Source organism: Lepus europaeus, chromosome 13 (genome assembly GCF_033115175.1).
Source record: "Lepus europaeus isolate LE1 chromosome 13, mLepTim1.pri, whole genome shotgun sequence".
In the NCBI taxonomy this organism is placed as follows: domain Eukaryota; kingdom Metazoa; phylum Chordata; class Mammalia; order Lagomorpha; family Leporidae; genus Lepus; species Lepus europaeus.
This window is the reverse complement of record NC_084839.1, coordinates 84,533,394-84,542,552: the sequence shown is the minus strand read 5'-3', so window position 1 is coordinate 84,542,552 and position 9,159 is coordinate 84,533,394. Positions and strand designations below refer to the sequence as shown.

General features: G+C 56.7%; 1 protein-coding gene across 1 annotated transcript; it reads left to right on the top strand.

Annotated features, from left to right (window-relative positions):
- The first annotated feature begins 1,719 nt into the window (after positions 1 to 1,719).
- On the top strand, positions 1,720 to 5,136 carry LOC133772416 (putative speedy protein E7). The gene is made up of 6 exons (XM_062208876.1): positions 1,720 to 1,816; positions 1,982 to 2,446; positions 4,117 to 4,175; positions 4,323 to 4,408; positions 4,817 to 4,991; positions 5,077 to 5,136. The coding sequence occupies exons 1-6, from the start codon at positions 1,720 to 1,722 to the stop codon at positions 5,134 to 5,136; spliced, it is 942 nt and encodes a 313-aa protein (XP_062064860.1).
- Positions 5,137 to 9,159: the final 4,023 nt, after the last annotated feature.

The window sequence follows — 9,159 nt, the reverse complement described above, 5'->3', positions numbered from 1 at the left end:
CTCCCTTCCTCCCTTTGAAATAACTTAAAAATGAATAAACTGCTTTTAAAAGTGGAGGTCACGGCCAGCGCCGCAGCTCAATAGGCTAAATCCTCCGCCTGTAGCGCCGGCACCCCGGGTTCTAGTCCCGGTTGCTCCTCTTCCAGGCCAGCTCTCTGCTATGGCCCGGGAAGGCAGTGGAGGATGGCCCAAGTGCTTGGGCCCTGCACCCGCATGGGAGACCAGGAGAAGCACCTGGCTCTTGGCTTCAGATCAGCATAGCACACCGGCTGTAGCAGCCACTTGGGGGGTGAACCAACGCAAACAGGAAGACCTTTCTGTCTCTCTCTCTCTCTCTCACTATCTAACTCTGCCTGTCCCCAAAAAAAAAAAAAAAAAAAAGTGGAGGTCACACTGGGGTAAGAAAGGTGACTTGGTGCTGAAGCCTCTTCCCCTTGGGCTCACGGCCTTTCCCTTGAGTGCCTGGTGGAATGGGGTGACGTCATCAGTGAATCACGGCAGAGGCTCCGGAATCCTGGGAGCCATTTGACCCGACACTTGGATACGGTCAGCGCTGTTCTCACTCGGCCGCAGGGCTGTGCTCTGGGTAAGTATGAACCCAGCCTTGAGGGCCTGCATCTCGAGAGAGCCCTCTGGGTACTCACTCGGACTGGACGTGACTCGGCTCTGCAGTGGGCTCTCTTGGATCTGACCAAGGTGTCTGGGGTTGTGGGAGGGTTCACGTGGGCGTGCCCTCTTGAACTTGTAGGGGAGACAGAACAGGAGAGACGCAGGTAAAGGGCAGAATGACATACAAATGCGAACGTGGACCAGACAGCAGCCTCGAGAACTCGGGAGCCCTGGGGAGAGTGGGAAGCAGAGAGAACCGAGCTCTGCCAGTCACGAGGGAGACATCATGGGGGGATAAAGTGGCTCTGCCTTCCTGTGGGGGGACCAGCACTGCCTCAGCCAGCTTCCTGGGCCATTTCAGACAAGAATGGGCCACTCAGGGTGTATTTTGGAGCCAGGCTTGATTGCCCATGAACTTAACAGTGGTTCCTAAGGATATTTAGGTGGAGCTGATGAAAAAATAATAATAATAAAGTATGTGAGGCCAGCCAGTTGACCCTACTGGAAACATGACTGAGGCCCAATATCACTGCCACCAGCCACTCTTCCCTTGAGCACTTGTCACACACGGATACTAATCCCGCATCCAAAGTGCAGCAGCCATGGTCAAGGGACACACTCTTCTCACCTTTAAGTCGGGGGTGTTATAAACCTTACCTCTCAGATGATAAGGATGAAATGTGGTAAGTCTCAGTGCACAGGCCAACAAAGTTTAATAAGCAATCAGTCACTCTTAGCCGCCATTATTGCAATTCTCATAATTAATATTTTTCGTAAGCAGCAGGTAATTTAAGGTCTTCATCTTTATATATATATATATTCAGAGAAGACGGGATCTCTGTGAGATCCATATCAGCTGCCTTGGAGATTGCTCAAAGCCAGCAGAGCCCAGCAAAGAAGGGTCAGGTAAAAGGGTGTGCCTGGGCGGGAGGGCAGGTGCGTGGCGGCGGCGGGCCCCTTGCTTGCTGCATGAGTGAAGATGAAGGCACGTCACAGCCCAGCACCGTCTCACCTTCTTGCCTCTGCTCTCCTGAGTTGAGTTCTGCGGGGGAGCACAAAGGCGTGGCCGGTGAGTCAGGAGGTCCCTCTCTCTCGTTCACTTGTGTAGCCATGGAAGACACCAGACCTGTGTCCACAGGAGTGTCCTCCAGGGAACATGATGCACTACGAGAGGCACCGGAGGGCAGCCTTTGCCCAGGGAGCAGAGGTAAATCCTGGGCCCTGTAGACAGGTGCACAGGGAATGTGGTCACCTCCCTCGAAGACGTGGCCCCAGATGGCAAGGGCCGCCCTCAGGGCGAGGGAGAGGCGAGGAGTCCAGCACAGCCCGGCCGAGGCCCTGCTGTGTCGGGCGGGGTCCTCTCTCCCTGCAGATCCACAGGACAGCAGCCCGCTGGCCTCCAGTTCTGCCTCTTCGGTCGCTGAGCCTGAGCAAGAATCCAGGGAGAAGAGGGACCGGAAGACGAGGAAATCGGCGGGTGCCCAGCCAGGTGCATGTCCTCGGTCATACCCAGGCTTCCTTGTCCGCACACGAAGGGGCGGCGATGGCCCAGTGACCACACTTCACCATCACAAAGCAAGGCCTGGTCTCAGCACGAGTTGTCAGAGAAAGGCCCGGGACCTCCCGGCTGGGTCTGCTTCGTACTCACGGGGGCCCTGTGTTCCCTCTGACTCAGCCGCCTTAGACGCTGTCTCGGAGCTGAAGTCGTGGAGGAAGAGGGGGCAGAGGAAGAACATCTGGACTGTCAATCATGTCGAAGGCACAAAACTCAGAATGAACAAGAGGAGAAGACCCAGTTACCGCCCGGAGGACCAAGAGGCCTTCTACCGGCTTCTAGGTGTGCCCTGTGAGCGGGCAGCGTGCCCGGGGGCCCTTCTGAACTGAGAACTGTGTGGGTGGAGGGCAGTGGCTCAGCCCACTCTCCGACTACCAGGAAGTTTCAGAGCGACCCCTGGTTCTGTTGTGGCATGGTGGCTGCTTCCCGGCTGAGCCACCCAGACCCACTCCTGGATTCCCACCGCTCAGCATCCTAGAGAGCAGAGTTGTCCCAGTCCATTTGCTGTCGCTGGAACTGGGTCATTTACCAAGAACAAATGCTCCTTTAGTTCAAGTTTGGGAGGCTGGGAAACCCAAGAGCATGGTGATGGCACCTGGTGGGGCCTCCACAACCCCAGGGGGCAGCACACAGAGGAGCAGGCATGCTGGCTGGGGTCCTTCTTCCTATAAAGCCACCCAAACCGTGGGGAGGGCCTCACCCCATTAACTCCCCCAGTCCTAACGGCCTCCCAAAGATGGCCACCTCCAAACACCATTGACAATGAATCTGGGGAGGAAGCTCCCCACACCTGAACTTGGTGGGGGAGGGACACGTTCAGATCTCTGCAGTGCTGGAAGGACAAGTGAGATCTTGCCCTCAAAGAGGGAGGAGGCAGAAACCAAACAGTAGGTGCAGAAGTAGGCTGCCAGCCAGCGATGAGGGCCCCGAAAGAGCTTCTTTAAGAGGTCCTGACAGCCAGAGGTAGCTGTGGGTGACATCGGGAGACTTCATGAAGCAGGAGGTACAGCAGAGGTACAGCAGGCCCAGAGGAGGCGGGACTGAGAGCGGCAGGTTTGGGGACAACACTGAGGTCATGCTTGTCCCTCGCAACATCCACTAGCCACATGTAGCTTTTTAAGTTAAATTGAGTGAACTAAATGTCTAAAACTCAGTGTCGCTGGCCACACTGCAAGCGTTCAGGAGGCACATGTGGCTGGTGGCCACCGTACTGGACAGGGCCAGGACAGAACATTTTCATCACCACGGAAAGTTCTGCTTCTGAGCTCTTCTGAGGCCAAGGCTGAGTGGAGACGAGTCAGGGAAAGGAGCCACGACCCTTCCATCCTGCCTGCTGGACAAATGCCCTTGTCCCAGGTCAGAGGAGAGGGACCCCCGGGAGCTGGCACTCTCAGGGCATCACTGGAAAATGGCCCCTCTGGGGACAACTGGAACCACAGAGACACCTGCTGGGGGGAGGGGAGAGAGGAGACCCAGGAAAGGGAGCGCTGATGCCCCATAGCTCTGCCCAGGTGCTCACTACCCACACTCGCAGGGAAGCTTCCCACAGCTACAGCACGATGGTGACGTCACCACGAGGCCAGAGTCCCATCTAAGCTCCTGAGTGGAGGCAGACTGGTGAACTCTGGAGAACGGGGTCGCGTTGTGCAGTGAACAAATGTATCACATCCCAAGGTGACCAAGTGTGAGATTCAGGAACAAAATTCACGTCCCACCATGGAAACTCGAGGTGCACAAGGATGTGGCCCAGGAAGGAGCAGTGGCTGTGGGTGGGGTTCAGGCTCATCTCTGTCCTGGAGGGAAGGAAACTGCTTCTCTCCCAGGGCACAGAGGAACTTGAGGTGGTCCAGGTCGCCTCCTGCCCCCAGCACCTCCCGCAGTGCCAGGCTCAGCCCCCCCCCCCCCCACCCAGGGCTGCTCCACGGCGTCCACGGTCCCTCCTTCCCTTGCAGAGGATCCCGTCATCCAGAGCTTCCTGGAAGCTGACATTTTCCTCAAAGTGTCTGACAAGGTACCTGCTGCCCGGAAGTGAGGAGGCTCCGCCCCCTGCCCTGGGCTGGGGGAGGTCAGGCCGAGCCTGAGAGGCCCTGCGGAGGGCTGCGGCGGGTGCCCCCTGCCCCTCTGCCCAGCCCAGCCCCTCACCGCCCTGTCTCCGCAGTACCTGCTGGCCATGGTGGTGGAGTACTTCGGCCGCGTGGGGCTGCCCGGGCACCTCTACAACAGAATCCACTTCTTCCTGGCTCTGTGAGCGCCCCCTTGGGGACCAGCTCTCAGATCTGCCACAAATCCCCACATCCCCACGCTTCCATCACCCCACCAGGGGGCCTCAGCTGAGGCCCATGTGCCCAAAGCCCCAGACCATCATCCCAGGCATCACGTGGCCGTTTGGGGAAGGAAACGGTCCTGAGATAATGAACGAGGTGGGAAACACCCTTTCTGCCCAGGGGACTGAGCTCCCCGAGAGATGACAGCCCTGGGGACCGATGGGCCCCACAGGCTCAGCGTCAAGGCCCCCTTCTAAGGGGGTCCCCGGCAGAGAAGCCGTCCCCAGACTGTCCTCCTGGACACACTCCCCCCGGGCGCGGGATCCCTCCGGCGGGGCCTCTTTCTCCTGCACCGCCCGAGGCTGCCTCTCCTCGTCTCCTGTGGCAGCTACATAGCCTCCGACATGGAGGAGGACAACCCCACATCCAAGCGGAGCATCTTCCAGTTCCTGCTGGGCAAGGAGCACTGGCCAGACCTCTACAAGGAGTTCCTGAAGCTGAAGGTGGAGTTCTTCCACGCCATGGACCACCGCGCCTGGGTCACCCCAGAGCTGTGCGAGGAGGTCTGTGGGGGCACCCGGGGAAGATGAGGGGGACTGGACTGGGCCCCTCCCTCCAGGGCTCACCCACTCTGTGTTTTGTTTTCAGATCCAGGCCCAGAATCCACATCACTGGGTCTGGAGCCGGGAGCGCCAGTGCGCCCCCTAGGTTCCCAGGCCTGGGAACGCCGCCGTGGGTGGTGCCGTGGGGGCTGCTGATGTCCAGGTGAGTGTGGGGCCAGCCAGCCCCCTCCCTTGTGTCCCTCAAGTGAGTGGGCATGAGGAGGTGGGTCTGCGGTGTCCCGGTCACAGTGTCTTCATGTCTGCCAGAGAGGGCGCTGAGCATTCCTGAGATAAAGTGTGGTTTTTTGGGGTTTTTTTTTTTTTTGGTTTTTTTTTTTTTTTTTGACAGGCAGAGTGGATAGTGAGAGAGAGAGACAGAGAGAAAGGTCTTCCTTTTCTGTTGGTTCACCCTCCAATGGCTGCCGCAGCCGGCGCATCTCGCTGATCCGAAGGCAGGAGCCAGGTGCTTCTCCTGGTCTCCCATGCGGGTGCAGGGCCCAAGCACTTGGGCCATCCTCCACTGCCTTCCTGGGCCATAGCAGAGAGCTGGCCTGGAAGAGGGGCAACCAGGATAGAATCCGGTGCCCCAACCGGGACTAGAACCCGGTGTGCCGGTGCCGCAAGGCGGAGGATTAGCCTGTTAAGCCACGGCGCTGGCCTAGATAAAGTGTTTTATATCCAAGTTCTCCCAATGAACTTGATGACAGAATCACGTACCCCTACATGGTCTCCACTTGCACATCCAACTTTCTGGGAAACCCTCTTGGAAACGCTACTCTAGATAACAACTTCTATAGAGTTCTGGTCTGAGTTGAAAATTGTAAACATAAATCCATGAAAAACACTGAGGTCTTCCCTCCCAGACTCGGGGCCGCTGCCACCGTGGCTCTTGGGAGGAAAGAGGCAGATAAATTCCAACACGCCCTCCCATGTCTCGTGCTGTGCAAAGCTGTGCCGGCTGGGCCCTCGGGGGACATGCTCAGGGTCTCGTCTCGTCAGGGGTAGAAGCAGCTCCCAGGGCCCTCTGGCCTCTGGAGAAGTAAGATTGCTGGAAGCCAAAGGAAAGACATTGACAGAACTGTGCGGAAGGAAATAATAAGCGACACATTCATAGAAAACACTCACCTGTCTAGCGTCACACTCTTCAGAATGCACTTTCTCGGGTTCAGATTTCATTTTGTATTTGGATGTCCCGAAGTGCGGGGAGGCCTTTACCTGGACAGACAGTTGTATGAGAATAATCCCGTGAGCATCCTGGCCACGCTGCAGGTGTGACCGAGCCTATTCCGATCCTAGCGAGGAAAGGAAACGGGAGAGAGCAAAGCAGCTCACGTGTGCCCTGGATAAACCTAGTTTGGTGTAAACTTTAATTCATCTGCAGGCTCTGTATGTGAGAACCACCACGTATGTCAGGAATCTCAAAATTCCAAAGACAAAGAGCAGTCCGTGAGGTCCCTCTTGGGCCTTGTTATCACGAGCAGTGAGGGGTGACAGCTGCTCTTCTAGCTCCTTCGCAATACACGGGGTGATCTGATGCTCAGGGGTTGCCTGCCTTCCACTCTGCCCTGATCTCACTCCTCTTTTTTTGTAGCTCCTGCCCACCCTGCCATCCCCTCCCCCCACGAAGAAGTGACTGCCTTTTCCCCAGCTCCAGGCACTGGCAGAGGGGCAGCACCTGGCCCCCAGCTTTCCTCTAGCCCTGCCAGACAGAGTCCAGGGAGAGCCTGGGCCACAGCAGCCTGTCCCTGGGGTGTCAGACCAGCTGAACGTACGCTGCCCACCCCCAGGCCTCACATGGATGTCGGCCAGCAAAGACCCCTGGCTCCTGGCTGTCCTGGGAGGGGTCCAGCAGTAACTTGGAGGGGTATGAGGGGAAACCAAGACTTCCAGAAACCACAAGAGACAGGAAGACGGAGAAGGGATTCGAAGTCCAGCAAGAAGCCGGGGCCCCACAGCGGAAGAGGAACTTGGGGGAAGAAACTAAAGCAACAACAGGAAGAGGCAAGGAGAGGAGAGGAAACAGGAAGGGGAGAGACAAACAGCGAGCAGGGAGAAGAGCCCCTTCCAGACCCAGGGCCTCAGGGGAAGCTGTGCTCAGAGCTCGTCCTAAGCCAAGGGCTGGACTGTCCAGGGAGGCCTTGTCTGGTGGAGATGGCTGGGCAACTTCAGCCACAGCACTGATGGGGGCAGGAGGGAGACTGTTGGCGTGCAGACCTGAGGCTGAAACGCAAGTGGGAGTGAGAGGGGCGAGACCGTATGCTATCATACACTCTGACAATACGGACACAACCAGCTTCTGTAGTGAGAAGAGGAAAGGAGGAGAAGAGACGAGAAGCGGTCAGGGCCCAGGGCGTGAGCAAAGCTGGCAACAAGCAGAAGCCGAGGTAGGAAAAGAGAGCTCAAGGTGTCCTGTGAAGATTGGCTCAAAGCAAACGGGAGCTGTCCTAAATGCTGAAAGCCATGAGCCGACGCAGTTCACAAGAGCAAAGAAAACAGACCAAGACGCACACACACATTTAATAAATATTAAAAATGGGACATGACTGGGTTCTGTCACACGACTTGTATTAATAAATTTGAACTCTACTAAACAAAAAAGAGCTTCAGACTGACTCCGAAAGCGACACCTGGCTCTACACTGTAAGTGATGAGACTCAAATGCCAGTGAGGTGCCCAGAATAAGTCGGGGGGAAGGAGAGGGTGGGGAAGGCAGGTGTTCCAAGGGAACTGTCAGAAGGAGAGTGGGAATTGTGAGCCTGACACTAAGAGAAGGGAGGTGCAAGCTCAAAACCCTCCTAAGAGCCCAGGAAACACATGTTGGAGGGGAGGTGCTGGGAGGGTCTGTGCAGCCAAGCCCAGGGAAGGCTATTCACCGTGACTCAGGGGCCCGGGCAGGTCTCTGAAGCTTGATTTACCCTGCTCAGGTTTTCAGCTCTCTATGTACATCACTTTTAGGTAGGAAATTGTAGTAACTGAGCTTCCTACAGGAAAAATAACTGTAGTGGTCAGACAGAAACTTCTTCCTTCCCATGGGTAGAATTGATTTTGCCACATCTCCTAATAGCTGCAAGATTCCCAGGGACGTCACAGTCAACAACACAGCTGCCGTGCCACCCTCTGTATCCCACCAGCATCTGGCATTTTCTTTCTGAATCATCTGGAACCTTCTAGCAGCAAACAATGACAGTTTCATGATCTGTGAGGTCCACGCGAGGTTGCCCTCGGAAGTTGGGGCTGGGAACAGTCTGGTCCGGGGTGGTTTGTCCTCAGGTGGTGAATCCAGAACCAACGAGACAGAGCACACAGGCTCTCATTCCCACACCAAGGACTCAGGCCCTGGGAGGTTTGACACCAGTCATGCCTCGGCTAACAGAGCCCCCCGGTCTGAACAGGAGCACATGCATCTTATAGTCAGTTCTCCCTTGGATCCATGTGAGGGAGAAGCCCCAGGCAGCTCGGAGTTTACCCTCCTTCCCGGTCTGCCACAACCCAAAGCCAGGACTCCAGGAAGCCCCAGGTGGCTCCTTCTGAGCAGCCCTGCTCAGAAGTCAGCCCTGGTCCGGCTCTCCTTTCTTGGACTCCACAGTCAGCGGGATGGAAGAGCCACACACACACACATCCATGCTCTCACTTCCAGGGCCAGAATGCAGAAGAAGCCAAGAAAGCTAAGCCTCCAGTGTCACGGCAGTCAGCGGCAGCACTGGGCCCATCGGCGAGGACATGGGTGTTAGGGTCAATGGGAGCATTGCTTACAAAGCGACGTTAGGGGTCTAAGTTTTCCTTGTTTGGGACCTGGTCTCAGGACAGCAGAGCCTGCGCAGAGGTGTGGAAGGCAGCTCTGTTGGCTGCCGTGTCTCTCTCCCTGCTCCCATTCTCCCTCCCTCCTGCTCCCTAGTACCTCCTCCACCTGTGCCTCCCCCTTCAGTCACTTACAGACCACAGCCCTGCCCTGAGCAAGGTTTGACAGACACTCTTCTGGTTTGTTCCCGCCGCATCTCAGCATCTCCTGTATTAGAAACGCAGCCTTGCTTTACGGAGAGTTCGGCTTTGCTTTCATAGACGCCTTGGCCCTAGTCCAAGCTAGGTGTGGTTTTCTGCCCTTGCACTTCCCCAAGTCTGAGTCTGGTCT

Coding starts and splice junctions, on each gene's coding strand:
- LOC133772416 (XM_062208876.1), top strand. CDS start 1,720: ATGGAAGACACCAGACCTGTGTCCACAGGAGTGTCCTCCAGGGAACAT. Junction 4,176..4,322: donor TCCTCAAAGTGTCTGACAAG/GTACCTGCTGCC, acceptor CTGTCTCCGCAG/TACCTGCTGGCCATGGTGGT. Junction 4,992..5,076: donor CCCCAGAGCTGTGCGAGGAG/GTCTGTGGGGGC, acceptor TTTTGTTTTCAG/ATCCAGGCCCAGAATCCACA.